Genomic DNA, 21729 nt, shown 5'->3' on the forward strand with positions numbered 1-21729 from the left:
TTTTTTTTTTTTTTTTTTACATATTGGCTTTCTTTTCTCTGTGAAAAGAAACCCAACTATTTAAAAGTTAACAACCTCATCAACTGACTAGAACAAAATTAAAACTACACGTGGCAAACGCACAAAACGTTTGTGTTTTAGTGTAAAAGTTTAATAATAGAGATGTATCTCTCAAAAATGTACATTTTCATATGAGATGTTTTAAATTGCTAAAATCATCCAGCTAAAATCTGGCTAACTGTTAGCATGCTAAACACCGATTTAAAGTTGCTTTTGAGCCGTAATAAATGGAGCATTGACCAACATACTTGATGTGGCACTTGATGTGGCACTTGACAAAATGCAATACCTGTTACGGGTTTTCACAATATTTGACTGTGTGATGTTTTTATATTTTCATGACGTAAAGCACTTTGAATTGCATTGTTGCTGAAGTGTGCTATACAAATAAACTTAATTGACTGATACATTTTCTACTACTTTTTCTCCAAAAATGCTCTCATAATAACTTTGCCAAACTAGTCAAAAGTAGTAAACTATACTTCTTTTTACTCTTTCTTTAATCAGCCCCTTCTCCAGTAACGTCCATCCAGGCAAAGGACATCACCAGACACACCATCTCACTGGCCTGGCAGCCACCAGAGAGGTCCAACGGTGTCATCCTGGAGTATGAGGTCAAGTATTACGAGAAGGTAAGTGGTGCTTATGAGATCAAAGGTCACAGATCGAAGTTTCAAAAAAGCAACTTTTGAGTAACTGATTGTCTTTTTGTCATCCTCAGGACCAGAACGAAAGAAGCTATCGCATCATAAAAACATCGTCCAGAAACACGGACATCAAGGGCCTCACCCCCCTCACCTCTTATGTGTTCCATGTGCGTGCTCGGACTGCCGCCGGATACGGTGAATTTAGCGGACCCTTTGAGTTCATGACTAACTCCGGTGAGTCTCATAACAGCGCAGCCTCTCCTCAACTTGTCTTGATGACATCACTGTCACAGAGCAGAACAGGACGCCATGCCAGAGTTGCCACATCATTTTATGAACAATCTCACATTGATAGCATCTTTTATGAGGTTTTCTCCTCATCATATCAGAGTGATTAATCACAACCTGTTGTCTATAAAACATAAATTATGCTGCTCCCCAGAACCTGACTGGCAACTTATGTCTCAGCATCTGAGCCAGCCACGGAACAGGCTGAAGGTTTTAAGATAGCAGGACCTAGTAACCTTATCGCCAGCTACAGTTCAGAACTTGGCATCAGCTTCTCAGATTGCACTGACCTGGCTGCTGTATCACCCGTTACAGAGTCCCTCAGTACAGCCACATAACTGGTTAGTCACAGAAAGTTATTTTGAATTTTTGAGATTCCGGTTTCTGTAGATGTTTTAACGGAAAGCATCAGATGTTGATGCTCTGAATATAACTTCAGCTCTTTATCATTTTGTGTCTATTTACACAATGTTCTCTCGGTCTAGGTGCCATGAAGCCATTACAGAAAATTCATTGTTATTGAAAACACAGTCTACATTCTGCTGTAGATTTTCTACTGGGCTAACTTGCACCGAGGTTAAACTCTGCAATACTTTTGTAAACAGAGGAGTTTGTGGGGCTCCTGGAGGATTTCCCTCTTTGTCAGTTCTTACCCAAATTTAATTCCCACATGTTGCCATATTGTCTCTTACACGTCACTTAAACAGCCAACTTCATACTGATGTTTAGGCAGGGCAAATCTATGTCTTGTACCAAGTCATTTTTTTATTGATGTAGATAAAAGATCATGAAAAAATACTCACATATGTCACTTAATATAATTTTTTGTTTGCAGATTGTATATTACATTATATAGTGTTTTATTGTTGCTTTGAAACGGCATAGTCAAGTTAACTCTCATGAACTAAGACAGATTATGCTCCTTAAACAAAGCCAAAGACAGATTTCTGCTGGTGAATGCTGCACTTTCTGGAGTCACAGAAATACATTTCCTGACAGAGAGCTACGAGCAGATTATAGATCATAATTTTAAAGCATCAGTTGTCAAAGTACTTTGGGAGGTGAAAAAACTGCAAATGTATGGAAAGGTGGAGGGATGAATAACCCGCATCTTTTTGTTGTTCCCATACATCGAGGCGAGTGTTTATTGACATTTATTAAATACATAATAAATATGTAATAGGGCTTTTTTTTTTAAGTTGATTGATTTTTAAGACTAAAAAACTGATGATTTCATTATGCTATAAATCGGCACTTAAAGTGTTTACATTTGCTTGCACTTCTCTGTACGACTATAAAATCAGTTTGACTTTGCTGCTGTTTTACCAAAGTGAGCCTTTTATATCAGTAACTCTGCGTACTCAATCCAACCAAATAACTGTCTATTATTTCCTAACATTCACCGTCACCTTGTAAAATTCATTGCATGTACATTAAATTAAAGTGACAGAGGTGCACTAAAAGACCCAGGTGTCCTCTTTGTGATGCAGAGGCACAGCGGCGCATGATAATGACACGGTCAAGCACACATCCTAATGGGTCATCATTGTCTCCCAATGAAGCATGCGGAGCGGCCAATTTTGCGGGGAGGACTGTAAAATGGAGGCAGGGGGAACAAACACTGTGCTGCATAGGGGAGGATGTAGGAGATCAGTTACTTTGACAAACACACAATGCACAGCAGCCCTTTGATGCATGGCAGCTCGGTCAAGCATAATGATGTTGACTTTTCTCTTTGTCTCCCTCTAACATTCCTCACTTTCTACTTCTCTTTTCTTTCCCTTCTTTTCCACTCCCTTCAAATCCTTTTCGCCGCAGTCCCAGCTCCCATTATAGGCGACGGGGCAAACTCCACCGTGCTGCTGGTGTCTGTGGTGGGCAGCGTGGTCCTTCTGATTATCCTCATCAGCGCTTTCGTCATCAGCCGAAGGTGAGCGTCATCCCCTTCTTCCCCTCCGCTATCCCTCCTGCTTTCTGTCTCCTCCTCATTCCCTGCAGCTGAGGGATGTCTTCCTCGGGGGTCAGAAAAAGCAGCTGTCAGGAAAGTCATTCACAAATATGCGCACATCCGCACCGCCAGGCAGCTTGTACAACTGGCTCACGGCACATGAGTGATGACTTGCCACACCGGAGACGTGATTGACAGCTCCGACAGCTGAAGAGATGCAATCAGCGACCCCTCACTCCCTGTCTCCTGCATCCACCCCCCCACTCCTCTCCTTCCTTGTTGTTCCCCCCCCCACCCCTTCCTCTATCTCCCTTCTAGCTGTGGTAATCACGGCTGCTGGTTATTTTCCCCTGCTGCGGTTTTCTGTCCGCCAGGGAAGAAAAAAAATAAGAACGAGACAGAGACATATAGAAGTGAGAAAGAAAAAGGAAGAGCAACAGGAGGGACAATGAGATAAGCAGGCAATGAAAAGTAGGAGCTAGAATACAGAGAGAGTTAGATGGAGAGGCATCAGGTGGATTTGCAGTGACCCAATCTCAGAGTGTTAACCAGGCAGCAGGACAAAGCGCCGTCACACAGATGGGATTACATGCAGATGGGCTGTCTCACCTCAGGGTGTTAACCACACTCCCAACGAGCGTGTGTTTGTGTATTGAAGGTGTAAATGTGTGTATTCGTATGCAGGAAGAAAAAAAAAGTTTTGCATGCCTGACTACAGAGAGGAAATATAAGTGTCACGTGTGTTGATTCCTGCCTTTGTGTGCCTTAATATGGACACTAGATCATTGCTTGCATGAGTGTGTTAGTGTTGAGAATGATGATGAGTGAAAGGGGCAGTTGGTTGTGTGTGTGTGTGTCCTCTTTTTTTCCATGCAATTGCCTCTCTCTCTCTCTCTCTCTCTCTCTCTCCAGCCAAGCAGGTGGTTCTCTCGGCCCTTTTTTATATGCATGCGATGGCCGCTGTCATTGTGCTGCTGCGGCCAGCCTGTGATTGTAGGGAGGGACTGCAATCACGTTGCCGTTTACCATCATTGCACAACCATTGCTCGGGGACAATGTCTCACACATGTGGTCATTTCCACCACTGACCTGTGCATCAATATGAACACAGATGTCAGGCGTCCGGAGGGATTTTTAGAGCATTTTCTTTTTTGTCGTCCCTTTTTCAAGTCCATCAAGCTGTTCCATTTTTAATGTTCTTCCAGATCAGTTCCAGCTGATTATCACTATTAATCCTGTAAAAAACAAAAAGTACACATTGTAATAATGATGCTCTGCCTGGTAACCCGATCAGGACAACTGACTGGTTGCTAAAAATCCAACTTTCACTTATTGGTAAATGCAAGAAGGTAACCTCAGTGCTGTTTAGTGAGGTACTGAATACAGAAGACTGAAAGATTGGTGTTTTCTTTATCAGTGGTGTTCAAACGTACCGTCATAGGAAGCCAAAAGATTTAAGCTAGGTTTATAGTTGACACATTGAACAGGGCACAAGGGGAGCCTGCCAAATGGGCCGTCCCCTCCGCTGGCCTCGCTTGCTGTTGTGGCACCGGGTCGGGCACCTCTGAACTTAAAAGCACGACTATAACTCAGCCTTTAAAAGCCATATCTGGACTACATTCAGACTGCAAGAGAGTCAGACTTTGACAGATAACAGGACAGCTAAGCAGAGCATAGCAAATAGCTCTGTTTTTTCTTTTCAAACTTTGAACCTCTGTTATTTATGGAACATACAGGACTGGAAAAGTCTGTAGCCTTTTGGAATCTGAATGTTTTGGCAAAGATCTAAGTTATTCAGGGAGCATCACAAAATGCTCCCTTCTTTGCTCTTAACATAAACACACTGGAAAAGCTAAAAACAAAAATCTATTTAAATGCTAGTTTTATACCGACATACATTATTACTTAGGTCAAAGATTTACAAAAACGCTGATCGAAAATCTGTTACATATTCTAATTGTTATATCTCTAACAATAAAATGTTTATGTTACCAATGTGCATTTACTTTGTCACTTCTGTGATTTTCAAGTTGTCAATACATATTTTAACCACTGCATAAATCAATTTGATCTAAGAAAAAAAACAAAACAAAAGATAATATTGACTTTCTTTGCAAATAAAAAAAAAACCTACATGGTTTATATTAAATCATAAAGAGATTCAGGTAAGACTTAAACCTGCAGTCATATTCAGCTTTTTGAAAATAACCTTTAAACAGATGTTAAATATAGTCTTATTATTTTATATATAGTTATATAGTCTATATAGTTTTAGTAATATTATAATTTATTGTTTTGATTTGCCAGAAAATCATCAGAAATAGCAGAAACAAAGGCTTCAAAACATCAGTCTTTATATAATTTACTTATACACAGTAAAAATGCTGTGGTTTACAGTATTTAGGCAAAGGTTTAAAACAAATAATCTTTCGTTTCCAATAATCAAACTAAGGCCAAAATTAGGCCTTAATTTCTTTTTATTGGAAAATAAAATAAATAAAATTAGATTTACCTCATGCTCACTTGAGTGTTTATGTGCTGTAGCAAACTTCAGGAATACTGTCAGGCGTTCTACCTTGTTTGTAGTTTCTTCCAGGCTAACTGAGACACGTTGACTGCTAGTCTGACTGTAACTCTGAATATGAGATATATTGCGACATATTTTGAAAATGACTGATTGTCCTGTTTTCTTTTTTGTCCCCAGAAGGAGTAAATACAGCAAGGCCAAGCAGGACTCTGACGAAGAGAAGCACTTACACCAAGGTAACTCATAGTTCGCTGTCCACCTACGCGCTCTGTAATTGAAAACCATTAGTGCTGTCAGGTGTGCTCATGTGCATGCACTCTAAACCGCAAACGAGTCCCATAAAATGGGGAGAAAAACAAACTATTTGGAAGTTAATGTACTTGCTTGCTAACATGTTTCAAACACCTCATTATCAAGTCATCAGCGTTGTTATTTGCGTGCCAGAAGAATTCCAAGTTAATGAGCTCCATCTTCATCAGAGTCCACCACTATGACATGAAAAGCAATAGAGTCACAGTGTGAAGTGAGGTATGGAGGGAAGTGAGGAGGAGGAGGAGGAGGAGAAGGAGGAGGAGAGGATCCAGAGAGGAAGGCAGTGTAGCCTGCAGCGTGATGGAAATAAAGAACAGATGGAGGGCGGAGAGCAGAGTTGCCTAAATGAATGAACCTCACCCTTTCTATGTTTTTGCTCCTTTCCCTTCCATCCTTTCTTTTCTCAGGAGTCAGGATATACGTTGACCCCTTTACCTATGAGGACCCGAATCAAGCTGTCCGCGAGTTTGCCAAAGAGATTGACGCTTCCTGTATCAAGATCGAGAAAGTTATCGGTATCGGTAAGGGAGAAAAAGCTTTGTTTGGACTCTTTAAATGCTTTCAGACTTCACTTTATTTTTAGAGCAACATTAAAACAATGCCAGAAGACATTTGTTATACCTTAAGAGAAGTCACGAGGCAGAAAAAAAAAATCAACACAAGCTTAATATTCTGTCTGCGCTATTCCTGTGGCCAGAGAAAAGTCATCCAATGACAAAATAATAAAGCGAAAGAATCAATATCCATTTCCTCTTCTGTTTCTGCTCCAATGGATAAGAGAAGGAGGAGGCCAAAAGGGGATTAAAAAGACCCTGATCAATGTTAAAAGTGGAACCCTTCAAACCTGCAGACACGCACACACATACACATAGACACAAACATGTTTTGATTTGATTTATGGTATCTGAATCAGAACGTTCATTTATCATTGCGCCACATCTTGAATGCAGCCTGTGTGTTCTCAGGAGAATTTGGTGAAGTCTGCAGCGGTCGCTTGAAAATGCCTGGCAAGAGGGAGATTTGCGTGGCCATAAAGACGCTGAAAGCCGGCTACACCGACAAGCAGAGGAGAGACTTCCTGTCGGAGGCTAGCATCATGGGCCAGTTTGACCACCCCAACATCATTCACCTGGAGGGTGTGGTCACCAAATGTACGTTCAGTATGTGGCTGTTTCCTTCTTCTAGCATTAAAATAGGACTCAGATGGGTGGGAGGGATTGTAATGAAACTCAGCTCCCACACTCGCAACATTTACACACACACACAGTTACTGTTATATCATTATTGGAGGCACAGAAAGGTCATTCATTTCTGCTGTCTCCAGTAAAATAATCTAACAATAACTCATAATAAATTACATATTTCAGGGAAGGTGATCATGGGGACTAACCAGTCTCTGGCACCAGCTATGGTGTACATTTCTGTGCTGATATTTGACAGCATGTACAATAATTGAGTTTATGCAGTGCCTTTCAAAAGTCGTAGTAGCCTTTTAAATTCATGGAAATACATGGAAAATGCTAAGTATGGCAGGAAACCAACACTACACCTCATTTTGAAAACTGGGTCCTCAACATGACACTTGATGCTGGCAGCATCATGGATTTCTTTAGTAGGGACACAGAAGCTAGTCAGAAGTGATGCTAAGATGGATGGAGCAAAGTACAGGACAATCCTGGCAGAAAACCAGTTAGTACAACAAGCACCTAGAGATATACTGGGATTGTTTAGATCTGATTTGGTTTAGATCATGTCTAAATTCAACTAAGAATCTGTGACAACTCTTGAAAATGTCCCCAAATGTTTTCTGTCCAATCTTTCTAAGATTGAGCTACTTAGTACAAAAGACAAAAAGCCTGCAAACTGTTGGCATAGGGGGTTAAACACAATTCATTTCTTCAAACCATGCATCATTTTTCTTGCTGTTTTGTACTGATTAATGTTGGTTTATCAAATGAAGGCCCACTAAAATGCATTGTTTGTGGTTTAACATGATAAATGTCAGGGGAAAAAATACCGAGGTGTGAACACTTTCGGAAGACACAATATATGTGTGCTGTATGGTAGAGGTAGGTTTTGTCCAGATGGATTGGGTCCTGCTTTGGAGCGGGGGAGGCAGTGTTAGAGCTAGCTGGGCATTAGGATGGGGGTGTGTTGGGGGGCTAATGGGTCCAGGAACAGGCCCTTCAGCTCAGCTCCAGACTCATTAATCATGGTGTCAGCTGTAAATGTGTTTGGGGTTAGGGAGTGATACCCTATCCCTTCTCTATCTGCTTCTGCATGGTCACAGAACACCGGCCAAATTTCTCTCCCTCTGCCCTTGGCACTCTCCTCCTCTCTCTACTTCCCCATCAACCCCCCGTTTCACACCTTTCACACCTTCGCTTCATGGTATTTGTGAAGCTATAGGTGAGTGCGTGTGCAAGCATGTAGGGAAGTCTTTTTGGCGGTTACCATAGCTGATGGCCGACCTGGCGTAGATGGATGGAGTGTCTGAATGCATTGCGACACAACAGCCCAGCCATATCTTAGCTAGATAACGCTGTCTCTACCCCTGTCATACTCGTTCGCCTTCACACACGCACGGCAATGGTGACATGCACGAACACAAGCACACTCTTTGTCCTGCTGGAGCTGAAAGTGCACAGTGGCACAGGCAGAATTGCTTATCACCTATCACACCGCTCACCACGCAGAATGACCTCTCAGACTCAGACAAAGGGAGAAAGACAAAGTAAAGGGGGATAAGAGGGAGGAAGGAGAAGAAGCTGCAGAGAAAGAAAGGTGCCAAGAAAGGCGCAAACAGTTGCAGAGAGGGATAGGCAGAGAAGTAGTTAGGAGCTGAGAAAAGAGAGAATGCAGGAGTGGACAGTGGTGGGACTACTGAACCGGCTGAGAGATGAAGAAGAAGCAGATGGTTTGCATGGCAGTGACAAAGGCCGACACGAACGCCAAGGCAAAGAGAACATCTGATAACTCCCACTCTCTCCACCCATACTTTTGAGAGCTTGATACAAGGTTTGGGCAAATGAGTCCTTCACACTTGAGAGTGTCAGTGGAATCTATTAAAAATCCATTATTTGAATTGCATTCCACTCTCCATTACAATCAAGTTAAAAGGAATTCTCAATTTGGCCTCAGTTTGCTGGCATGTCCAACTGAGCCAATTAAGGCTTATTAATAATGGAGGAACTCCAAATAGGCACTAAACTCCATAAATGTGCAAAGATCTGTCACTGAAGACTGCTGGCTGCAGTCCACCATCCTGAAGCATGTGTATACTTAGTGTTTCTATCATGTCAGTGTGTAATTAAAATCTAGCCTCCATTAGAGCTTGAAATCAGATGTGATACGTTTCAAGGCTGATTTACATAAAGTTGGAGAATGCTAATTTCCAACCGATCTGCTCTTAAAAGCAGATTGTGGCGAGGTGCAGTCGTTAGAGAGCCAGCAACTCCCCCAGCGTTGCACCCCCTGTTGCGTTTTCCCCAAACTCCACGGTTTTGTTGGCAGGTGATAATCGGCCCTCTGATGCAGCCCCTCGCCCAGAGTTCATTGCCAAAGGCGGCAGGGCGTATTCAGTAAACACGGAATTAACATGCAAATGGGCTGGAGGGAAGAGGGCGGGGCTGGGAAGGCGAGAGTTTAAGGTCGCAGGTCAGACGCTCCTCAGAGTTTATTGCGCAGCTGTCAATCACCGGCAGCCCCAGGCCAGGGGCTTGCAACAAAGAGAACAAAGATGGCCGACAAAGAGGGCCCCCACTTCTCCTCCAACTTTAGTTCCACTTCCTCTTTTTGGGCATCACTGGAGTCCCCCATAATTAAGAGAGTGCCAATCATGCAGCGTGTAAGGGGCTGACTGACGGCCTCTTGGTGTAGCTGGAAGCCTGCTTTGGGGCCGAAGAACTTCACCTTGAAGACCCTCGCTTCCAGTTGCTCAGTTGGCTTTCTGCTCCTTTTCTCGTTCTGTTGGGTCACAGAACTTGTCCAAGCAGCAAGATTTAGTCAGGGTTTTTCTTCAAATGAATAAGCTTTTCTTTTAGTGCATTGATATCTCCGAAACTTTTTTACATTTTGTCACTTTACAGCAACAAACCTCAATTATCTTAATGGGATTTTGTGCCCTAGATCAACACAAAAGGAGACTCTTAAGTTCTGTTTTTTTTTTTCTTAGAAACTGGCTTCCCTTTTGTCATTTTTCCATATTGGGAACATTTGTGAGTAGTTGTCATTTTAAATGAGTCTACTGCCGTAGTTATTGATCTCTGAAGGTCTTCCAAAGGTACAATTGGCCTTTGGCACACGTCTTTCTTATTAATAATACCATTGGAGCTCTGGATGCATGTTTAGTGCTTTTGCCCTGCTGTATGTTGAATCTTCACAGTCTTTCACATCTGAACAACATGATGCTGCCACCACAGTGTTCCAGCTGGGAGGTGGTGGACAGCGTTCAGGGGTAGGCATAAAGCATCATAGCAGTGTGCACCAGAGTTCATTAATTATCCTCAGCTCCTCACAGAACACTTGTATTTTTTTTTTTTACAGAGATTAAATCAATGTTTCCCAGTTATTGGTTTTATGAAGACAACTGCTTGCATTTGTTTTTATTTAGGGATTTTAGAGTAAAGGAGGCTGGAGGAAAATGGTAAATACGCTGGTGCGGGTCGAGTTGAAAATGGATGACTAAAAACAGAATACAAAGGGTGTGGAGTAGAAATTTGCAGCTTGCTGCCACTTTGCTGATGGACACAATCCCCTCCAAACACACACATACAATCATGTTTAGCTCCCGTCCCTCCCTCTCCGCCTCCCATCCTCCCTCATTTGTAGAGACCAACGTTAAGCAGGGACCCACCGGGAAACGTCCTCCTGTTCTGCCGTCTGCCTCAGCTCAGATAAAGAAGCAGCTCCCCGCCCCCTGCAGAAAAGAAAAGGTGAAAAGAGGAGTGGCAGAGTTCAAAGGGGAAAAGCGTCTGAGCGAAAAACGGGGAAGAAATAGGGGCGCTATCCAAGAGTGACAGATGCGTTGAAATTTGACAGAGAAGAGAGAGGGCAAGGGGGCAGCGAGTGACATAAGTATGGAGTCTGGGGGGATTCTGGGTGTTTGACTGCAGTCAGACTGCACAGTGTGTCCAATGTCACTTCATATTTGCATAAACACAAGATGGTGTGAGTTTTAATGTGTGTGTGTGTGGTGGGGTTTTGTTTTATTGGGGAGATTTTTGAATGTGCAGGGGAGACATGATGGTCGGGGAAAGCTAATTAAGTCACCATGGGACCTGACAGTCAAACATCCTCACACACTCACATGCATACACTCCCTCAACATCCCGCCTGCTGTGTGGAGCTGCGATGTGCATCGCTTGCCACCATAATCATCTGCCGTTGCTTCTCCCTTCTCTCTCTCTTTCTCTTTCTTTCTCCAGGTAAGCCGGTGATGATTATCACGGAGTACATGGAGAACGGATCGCTGGATGCATTCCTGAGGGTCAGTCATGCGTTTCTGTCCGCGCACACTTGTGCACGGGTGTCGGTGTGTGACACGACTGTAGCGATGCCATCTTATCTCTGTAATGTCATCCGCTGAAATAACAAGTGTTGGTTCACAAACACCGACCCTAATCCTTATCCGCTTTGATCAACTCATGCTTTTCCTGACAAGGAGGTTTCACCTCTGTTTTTCAGGTTCACTACACGCGAGGTGCTCACTGATCCTAGGCAATACACGGAACATGCTGGGAAAGTAGGCTGACATTTAAAAGAGGAAAATTCAAAGACTAGTGACTGCTGCAAATACCTTAACGCATTAGACATTTTAAACAAAAACACATAACATAATGTAAAAGTAGCTCCTTTTTCTGCAACATGTCGAGTATTGAAGTTGTAACATTGCCGTTTATGATTGTCATTTTTTGGTATTTTTTATTCCTTCATGGAATAATTCATTCAGAAACACAAGTGTACTAATATGGCAAAGTCAGGGAATAGCAAGACTTTGCAAAATTAGCACCCTTCAACTTCTCATCAAAACTTGAGATGCAAGAGTTGTATGGAGAAAACGGTGATGCTGTTGCTGTTTACTAAATGCTGTTTACTAAATGTACTTGTTGGGAATGTTTCCAGTTCCTAAAACATGTCAGTTAAGAATAGTTTGGAGAATCCATCCATCTTCTTACACCCTTGTCCCTCAGTGGGGTCGGGAGGGTTGCTGGTGCCTATTTCCAGCAGGCGTACCGGGCGAGAGGCGGGGTACACCCTGGACAGGTCGCCAGTCTGTCGCAGGGCAACACCTAGGGGCAATTTGGAGAGGCTAATTAACCTGACAGTCATGTTTTCGGACTGTCGGAGGAAACCGGAGTACCTGGAGAAAACCCACGCATGCACAGGGAGAACATGCAAACTCCATGCAGAAAGACCGGGGCCGGGAATCGCACCCAGAACCTTCTTGCTGCAAGGCAACAGCTCTACCAACTGCGCCATTGTGCAACCCTAGTTTGGAGAATGTGGCTTAAAATTTGATTTGAAACCAAATGCTGGAAATTTTCACACCACTTGTGCTGCACACTTTGGACAATGGACCAAACTCCTGAACGTCGTCATTATGTCGTCATGTCATGACAGTATATGGTCTCGTATCGTGCCATCACAAGAACCTACCCAGCAGGGTGTTCTGTATATGTATGAGATAAAGCAGAAAAAGATGATATATGTGAGTACAAAATGTTGCTGTTGTTACAAAGATGCAAATCAGGTTTACACAATTCTCAGATTTTCACATTTCAAAAACACAAGCCATCTCCAAATGGGGTTTTTATTTACTTTTCCTAGTGATTCAAAGTCCTGATATCTACAACAGTGGCAATTTCCTCTTTTTTTTGCAGAAGAATGATGGTCGCTTCACAGTCATCCAGCTGGTTGGCATCCTGCGCGGCATTGCGTCAGGCATGAAGTACCTGTCAGACATGAGCTACGTTCACCGCGACTTAGCCGCTCGCAACATCCTGGTGAACAGCAACCTGGTGTGCAAGGTGTCTGACTTTGGCATGTCACGAGTGCTGGAAGACGACCCGGAGGCTGCGTACACCACCAGGGTGAGCGTGCAAGCGTGTGTCTTTTGCATCTGTGTGCCCAACTGTGTATGCGCCGGTCACCTTATTTGTCAGCTTTAATTAATCAGCCCGGCATCCAATTACAGGGAGGCAAGATCCCTATTCGCTGGACGGCCCCAGAGGCCATCGCTTACAGGAAGTTCACCTCAGCCAGTGATGTGTGGAGTTACGGCATCGTCATGTGGGAGGTGATGTCATATGGCGAGCGACCGTACTGGGACATGAGTAATCAAGACGTAAGTCTGAGGATACATGATTGTGTCTAACAGCTCGTAAATAACAGACAGTCTGTATTAGTTTTATCATTCCACCTTACACATTAATTAAGATAAGAATGTGCAACACGCAGCATGACCTGGTTTCTGTGACATTTATATTCCACATATGATAACACAGAGTTGAATTTCACTTACACCAAGTGAAATTCAAGGAAACATAAGTACATTACAAGTAATTACATTTCCTTAAAAAAAAAAAAACTACCAGAATCCTGGGAATTAACGTCAGCATCCATCTACTGTTTTGCTAGGTGATCAAGGCTATTGATGAGGGCTACCGGCTGCCTCCACCCATGGACTGCCCTGTGGCTCTCCACCAGCTCATGCTGGACTGCTGGCAGCGAGAGAGAGCCGACCGGCCAAAGTTCGGACAGATCGTCAACATGCTGGATAAGCTGATCCGCAACCCCAACACCCTGAAGAGGACCGGGGGAGAGACCGCAGTCAGGTGATGGAGCGAGACTGCAGAAAATGTAATGCTGGGATGACGGTTTTTATAAGACTAGCTCTTTGGTCATGTTGATGCTAAAACAGATGCTAAGGTTGTGCATGCTTAAGTTCTAGCATTACAGACAAATTATCAAAAGAAAACCTGATTTAAAGCTACAGGTTGTTGATAAGATGGGAGTCGCATTTTTAATTTGCACTGACCCATGCGAGGGGCACAATAGGAACAAAGTGCTGTGGTTGAACTGGGACAAATTTGAGATTTGAGCTTGAGCTTTGTCACAAAGAAGACTGATGAAAAGCCTTTATATTCTGGACAGCACGTCAACCACACAATGGGGAAGCACGGTTGTTTGAGATTAAAATAAGTAATTAATTATTTACTTACCACTAAACTCACACAATGCACTCACAATATATTATGTAGTTAGTATCTGGCCACACATGCTCACATCTACGCTTTTTATTCACATCACCATTAAACATTATCCAGCAGCATTTTGCGGCTGTTTTCCGCACAGATACCCTCCCTAATGGATTTCTCTGCATACTGGCGTTAATGGCGCTGTACATTCAGGAATGCAGCCGCTCTAACAGAGGGGGGAGAATTACGATGTAACAGCGACTTAGAAACAACCAATACCCTGCAGCTCCGCCGCCATTACTCTCCGGCGGCTAAAAGCGTTAAGAATGACCTGTGTGTGTTTACAGACTCGGCGCGGAGCAGCAGGAGTCTGTTTGACTTTAACGAGTGTGTGAGCGCACGCGAGCGGGTTGCGCAGACTCACAGTCACCTAATGGGACGAGGGGAGAGCTAGGAGGGAGTCCTTGTGGAATAATTAGCGGGGCTGGATCCTATAAATGAGGCCTTTTGCAGTTACGGACCAAGAAGCGTGTGTGGGTTTAAAGGGATCTCCGCACTCATTCTGTTCCCACCTAATGAGTGGAGGTGACTTAAGGGGTCCAACGTTACCTTAGTTCACCTCAGCATAGTTTTTTTTTTTTTTTTATGGAAGAGAAGATCATAAAAAGGGTTACAGAATATGGAACTGTGAGAAAGTTACCAGAGCGGGATGACAGTGAATAAGTCATTGCCTCCGTTGGATTTTTTATGGTTGAGAGGACTGTTTCAACAGAAAGGAGAAAAGCAGCAAAAAAAACAGAAGGGGTGGGCGATTCGATGATGAATATGGGAAGGTGGCCGGGGACCCAGCTGTGCTGTAAAATGCACCTTCGTGAAGGGGTTATGTGTTTTGTGTAAAATAAGGATTAACTAACAGTGTCGGTCACTTCAGGGAAGAACTGTGTTGAACTTGGCCTGCGTTCCGGTAGCACCCACAAGGCAGGGACGCAAACCAGAGGCGACCCTGACAGATGTGCGCTTTCCCTCAAAGCAGAACAGCTAAAGAGAAATGTAGCGTGGTGATTTTCACAGCCTGTGGGTAGTTCTCCATCATCATACAGGATGTAATATTCATCACACAGCAGAATGAGAGATATTTTTTCATGTAGCGCTGATGTTTTACAGAGCTGTGGAGTATTTCCCCCTTACACACTTCTTCTCTCTTTAGTTTCTTGCACACTAAAATGTTTCAGATCAGCAACGCAATCTTAGTGTCAGACAAAAATAACCTGAGTAAATAAAAATTTTAGTTTTCAAATCGTCATTTTCTTTATTGTGGGAATAATAATTCATCTCTGAAATACGTGCATCTTTATATTTCAAGTCGAAGTTTCAAGTCAGCTTGCGGACTCCTTTGTAAGTTATAGTTTGGATTTATGACTTGGGCAGAAGATTCAACACAGATAATAAGAACAGAACTCGAGTGGAAGATGGTGGTATTTACTAAAATAAAAAAGGACAAAAATAAAAAATCTTTTTTTTTCTGTCTTCCACCCACTTCAGGCCCAGCACCACCCTGCTGGAGCCAGGGAGCCCTGAGGCATCCTCCGCAGTGGGCACAGTGGAGGACTGGCTGCAGGCCATTGGCATGGAGAGATACAGTGACAACTTCACTGCAGCCGGCTACACCACTCCGGAAGCTGTGGTCCACATGACACAGGAGTGAGTACGAACGGGTGGTAACAGAGACAAAAAGGAAGGAAAAACTGGAAACAAAGATGTAAAATGTATTAATAATAATAACTTTTAAATTTCTATGACTTTAAATAGCTAGCAAAATCCTTAAACATATACTTTAGCAATGATCACACTTGTTGGTGAAAAAATAATCCACACCTCTAAGAAATGAAAGAACTTGATGTTCCTCATAATCCGCCTCATGTTTATACCTCTGTTTTTAATACATGAAGACATGACAAAAATGTCACGAGCTGAAGATGTTAAATTCTGCATCTTTATTTGCTTCCTACAGAGTGCTGATTGGTGACCATATAAAAAATGTCTTTTTGCTTTGTATTTAAAATATATTAGTGCTTTTTTTTATTAAATGAAGCATTGATAATTCCAACACAATTCTATATGGACACATTCTTGTCTTTTTCTTTTTTTCTACTGTTAGAAAACAGTAGAAAAAATCAAGCAAAACAGAACTAAGTTTTGCTTGCTCATAAGAAAAAAATACTTATACAACAGAAAAACTGTTCAGCCAATTCCCAGTGATGTAAAATTCATCATTTAGATTTTTTTATTTTCCTGAGTCCTAAAAAACGGTTTTTTTTTCCTTGTCTTTTTTTCAGGGACATGGCACGCATAGGCATCTCCTCTGCTGCGCATCAGAACAAAATCCTGACCAGCGTCCAGAGTATGCTGTCCCAAATGCAACAGATCCAAGGCAGAATGGTTCCTGTCTGAGAGGAGGAAGCAAAGGAATCAAAAAGACATTTTTTTTCTTAAAAAAGAAAGAAAACATAATAAAAAAATGTTAAATATAAAAAAAGAGACAAATAAACTATGAAGAAATAGTTTACCTCATCAACGCACTTTAAATTGGATCTAAAAGAAAACAAGACCTTGATGATGAAGAAAAAAAAAAAAGGTGTCTAAACTGGCACTTTTTCAAAAATCTGACCTTTTCCTTCCCCCTTTTTGTTGTTTTGGAGAATGGAACACTTCTGCATTTTTTGGATTCACCGGACGGGCGGCTGAAAAAGTGCTTCCAAGAGGCCAATCTGGAGTGCCTTTAAAGGTCTGGAAGGAAGGAAGGAAGGAAGGAAGGAGGTATTGGGATCTGACATTTCTTCCTCCTCTTGGGCAAACGGCTATCTCTTGGAACTTTCCCTCTGGAATCCTCCAAGGAACAGACTTTTTGAATTTCCTGTGACTGTGTTTATAGTATGTGACTTGTTTCTGCGGGACTCAAAGGCTGCCCCGGCCACCGTTGTTCTCTTTCTCTCCGTCAGCTGGATCTGTTTGATATCTCTTGGAAAGTGGAGGATGCTACCTGCGAATATCTCAGAGGTTGACGGCTGCAGTCTTTGGGGAGATGCTGGTGTAGTGAAAGCTTATTTCAAGGAGTTTTTTTTTTTTTTTCTTGTTGCCTCTCTTCTGACCTTGTTTTTCTCCCAGAATGCCAGATTTTGCTGCCCGCTGGGCGTTACTGAGAATGTCTTTGATCTTCCGAAGGAGACTTCCCACACCCCTGTCTTCCCAAAAACAATCCCTCCTACACCTTCGATAAAAACACACACTTTGGATTCTTCCATTTGTCTCCCATCGGAATCAGAGCCCTCACCTCGCCGCTACTGCAGGGGCTACAGACTATTCGTAACCACTCTGAACGGACGCTTGTTCGAAGCGCCTGAGTTGGTTGCATAAACCGGAGGCAAGATGATGGATTTTACTTTCTCTCAAAAGGACAATGTGGATATAAATGGAAACGCAATCATCAACTACTAGAAAAGAAAAGGAAAAAAAAACAACAAGAAGATACTGGAGGATTACTGAAGCTGTCATCAAGGTGAGTACTTTTCCATTCTGCTGCCCAAACCAACAAACACATAAAGAAACTGAATTAGGCTTTCCTTTGTTGTGGTGTTGAGTTTCTAATGTCATGCATGTGTAGCTACAAAGTGAGAATCACCAGATCTCCCCCGGACCTCCCCAACACTGGCCCCTGTGCTGCAGAAGCCGTGTTAATTAACACGCAGGTTGCACCACCTCAGGCAACCGGAGCAGATCAATAGGCACTGTTCTGTGATCAGTCTGCAGGCCTGTTGCCTCTGGCATCTTAATGAGAAGAATTAATCAGCAGCTGACACCCAGTCAGCCAAACGTAGCTTTTGGAAAAGGGTTTGGAAAATGTAAAGATCCCACTACGAGGTGCAGCTTCGGTCTCGGTGTATTTTGGTGAACAATGGTGATGTCACCGTTTCTCCTCTTGCCTGTGCTCCCTTGAGAAATGTGCATTTTTTAAATGAGTTCAGTTAATTAGGATGGTAAAATACAAATTTAGCTTACACAGCCAGTTGATTCTCTACTGAGCTCCATAAGCACTTTCTCATGCCGGAGCTCCAATATTATTGGATGTGTGTAATAGATTTTTTGCTCTTTTTTTTTTTTTAATGAAAACACCACTGTTACCCCAAAATGAGACTCTTAGCTTCAACTCTGTAGTGGTGAGCATTTGAGATTTACTCGATGCAGATGTGCATTTTTGCCCTATTAGAGTGAGATTTTTATACTTTTTTAAAATGGGAATCGTAAAGACTTTGTTTATTTATTAGCTATTTAAAATGTCATTTTATTATTAGTGGGATCATGAACATCTGGTGACTTTTACCAGATAACAAACTTGGCCGATTTGCAAGCTTTTTGACAAAATGAGGGACTCCTATTTAGTTTTTGTTTAAAGAACTGATAAAACACATTAAGAATAGGAAAAAATAAATAAACCCATTAAAATGACACCTTAAGGAACAGCATAGTTTTGCTTTAAAGATGCACATGTTTGACATTTGTTCTATTTTTTCTGTTTTGATCTACAAAAATTTACAGATCCCTCTTCTATAAACATTTGAATCTATTGATTTTTCAATAATTTACTGTATATTTATGCTGGGTAAAATAAAACCAGATTATTTCTAATTAAGGGAAAAACATTACTCACAAGGGCTTTAAAATCGAAATGTTTGACTCCAAATAGGCTGGCCATCACTAACACGTTACATTCCTGTTCCTATTGTTTTATTTATTCCTATAACAGTAGATATTAACATGCTTGTTTTACTGACATAGAGCACAGTGATCAGTACAGATCTGCCAAAAGTATCCAATCTTTGCAATTTTAATGAGTAACTAGTATTTAAAGATGCTTTGACCTGGGCCAAATTCAAGAAAAGTGAAGTAGAAATCAAAAAACATTGCAAAATAGAAATTGTTAGAGAAACATTTGTTATAGGTGCTACTAATTTCACCACAGGCACTTTTGTAAGAAAAAAAAATCCCAGCCTGCCGTTCAGCAAGGAGTGCTAAAAGGTTTAATAAAAAAAATAATAAAAACCTGGGATGCGGATTTTTTTTAAAATGTTAGATTCTGTGAATTGTAGCAGCCAACTGGAGATGGGCATTTATCATATCGTTTATAAATGTAGTGAAAACCTTGGAGGGGTTTATTTGAACGTAATCCGACAGGAAGGGAGCAGAGAGAGCAAAGGCACAGAAGACGGAGCACTCGCTCTAACCTCTGCGCCACACAACAACATGGAGGACAGCTCTATGCTGTTGACGGGTAAAATCTAAAAGCTTACCAGTAACTTTTGGTGAACTTGGACCAATCTGCAGAGTACCAGCTTAGCGAACCAACAGCACCTCAGTGCAGCAACATGCTCCTCATTTGGCTGAGAAAACAGTTGCAAATTTAACAACGATTTGAATCTTGTTAATCTGCTAGCATGGCGTCACACAGATATAAAGTTTTTCAATTTGACTCTTGTTCCAAGAATCGTCTCAAAAGCTTGTGTCTTAAATAGCTATTAGCTAACTAATTTATTTCTTCACTTTTCTCTGTGCATATTCAAATATTTCTTCATGATAAACTGTTAACGACTGAACAAAAGAGTTATTTCAGCTTGCCAACATATCCTACTCCAACAGCACCGGCTCAAAGTTATCAAACACAGATGCTGTATAGCTGCCTATTTGTGTGCTTTTGATTTGTGCCAATAAATCAAGGACGCATATCGAATATCACACGCATATACTTTGCATTATCTCTGCCTGGCACTCTCTGACGCTGGACTTTTTTGGCCGGGGAGTCCAATGTGCCGTCGAGCTGCAGAACAGCATAGTTGGTTGGAATTAGATGCAGAGTAGAAACAGTTTACACTGAAAACCGCCGTGACTGATGCAGCTTCTCAGAACCTTCTTTTCTTTCTTTCTCCCCAGATGCTGCCGTCCATCAATAACACGGGAATCTTGGCCTCGTTTGCCACGAGGGGATTTTCTTTTTGCCGCTCTTCCTCCTTCTTCCTCGTCGTCCTGCTTCCTTCTCAGCCTCTCCTTTCGGGGCGTCTCCTCCACCAACGAGAGGACAAATCAATTCACGCACGCCTGGGATGTTCACCGTAGCAGCATCTCGGCTTGACAGTGTAGCCACCCCTGTGGCTGTGGCCATCCGGCGATGAGTTGGAGTTGCTATGAATGAAATTAACAGCTTAAAAGAAAAATAAATAAAAAAACAAGAAGAAGAAGAATGTAATATAACAGAGAAAACCTGCTTCGGTGGATAAAATACTTTTTTAATTCACTTCAATTGTGATTTTTTTTTATTTGATCTCTTTGCATGTAGAGTAAATAGGGTATAATTTGAGTGTGAGAATGAGATGTGTGTGTGGGGGTGTGTGTGTGTGTTCTCTGATTGACATTTGTAATTGTGTTTGTTTTCATGCCACTGTTGAGAAGGGAGGAGATAACAGAGCTGTATAGTTTTTGATATAAAAAAAAAGAAAAAGCCTGGACTATATTTTTTTCTTTTTGTGTCATCTGTAAAAAAAAAAAAAAAGAGAGAGAGAGAGAACATAAGGTGTGTTGCTCACGTCATATATGCTTTCCTCAGCAACAGCATTTAATGAACAGCTTTTCTGGAGCGAGACCCATTTGGAGCGGCGTTGCAGTTGGACACAACCGAGACACTAAACGTCTCCAGCGCGTACAAAAAGCAGATTGGAGTTTGGACTCTCCGTGCTCGTTATGAATCATGGAGGAAACACTTTCTGGATGTGAGAATGGGCGCGGTCAAAAGTGACGCACCTGGACAGAACAAAGGATCAGAGGGCGAGGGGGGTGGGGGATATGTCTAAAGAGGATTTGTGTTTAATTTTCCGGAGCACATCATGACGCTACAGGTTGACCACAATGGACTTTATTCATTTTCTTCCTTTTCTCTACAAACTATATACTCGTGAATGTTTCTGAACTCTTGAGAGACGATTCATATACAGTAATAGAACACCTCCATCCTTAAAAGAGCTCTGCAGTCCTTTCTAATTGTTTTCCTTTTTTGGGAGTGTTGGGGGGTTATTTCTTGAAAATGGACCTGCTTGGATATATGCAAGATATGCTTGGAAGGAGAAGGAAACCAGAATGTACTGTAAAATACTTTTTTCCTTTACTTAAATGTCAGATAAGTTTAAAAACAAAAAAAAAGAAAAAAAATGAACATAACGCAAGGGTTAATGTTTGTCATTGTATGCCTTCCGATGCCATAATGATCTAGACATGTAGATCTAACATCCTCTTGATCCTTTTTGTATTTTTTTTTCTTTTTTCGGACATTATAATTTTTTTTGTTTTGTTTTTTGGTTAAGGAGCTATAGGTACATGTAACTTATGTCATTTATTTATGTCCTTTTATATCTAGTTTGTAAAATAATAGCCTAAAGTGAAGTAAATAAAAGGGGTGCCAAGGTGCATTCTTATTAAAGTAGAAACTATGTGACTGACTCTGTGCCTTTTCTCTGCACACAGCCTGTAGTTCCTCATACATTTTCATCCAAGCTAAAGATTTCCAACTTCTAGTTTTTAGAAAGTTATGTTGCACAATAGCATTATTAAAACAGCTGCCTCCATTTAGTAAAGAAAGAAGTGTTACCTTAAAGTGTTAGTTGGGATGTTTTGAGCTTCATTTTTAAGTGAAGTGGTTTTAAGCTGCAC

The 21729-nt window shown here is 41.9% G+C and overlaps 1 protein-coding gene across 1 annotated transcript in view; it reads left to right on the forward strand.

Annotated features, from left to right (window-relative positions):
• The window catches only part of epha4l (eph receptor A4, like), a 62090-nt gene extending 40579 nt beyond the window's left edge, over window positions 1-21511 (forward strand). The window contains exons 5-17 of the mRNA XM_017308126.1: window positions 568-692; window positions 782-941; window positions 2814-2925; window positions 5648-5706; window positions 6190-6303; window positions 6748-6933; window positions 11209-11270; window positions 12664-12873; window positions 12978-13127; window positions 13421-13617; window positions 15523-15681; window positions 16317-17536; window positions 19963-21511. Coding sequence (XP_017163615.1) covers window positions 568-692; window positions 782-941; window positions 2814-2925; window positions 5648-5706; window positions 6190-6303; window positions 6748-6933; window positions 11209-11270; window positions 12664-12873; window positions 12978-13127; window positions 13421-13617; window positions 15523-15681; window positions 16317-16431 — 1649 coding nt within the window. The 3' untranslated portion in view covers window positions 16432-17536; window positions 19963-21511. The remainder of the gene's footprint in view (window positions 1-567; window positions 693-781; window positions 942-2813; window positions 2926-5647; window positions 5707-6189; window positions 6304-6747; window positions 6934-11208; window positions 11271-12663; window positions 12874-12977; window positions 13128-13420; window positions 13618-15522; window positions 15682-16316; window positions 17537-19962) is intronic.
• Window positions 21512-21729: the final 218 nt, after the last annotated feature.

The sequence above is a fragment of the Poecilia reticulata genome, linkage group LG13, assembly GCF_000633615.1.
Source record: "Poecilia reticulata strain Guanapo linkage group LG13, Guppy_female_1.0+MT, whole genome shotgun sequence".
Classification (NCBI taxonomy): domain Eukaryota; kingdom Metazoa; phylum Chordata; class Actinopteri; order Cyprinodontiformes; family Poeciliidae; genus Poecilia; species Poecilia reticulata.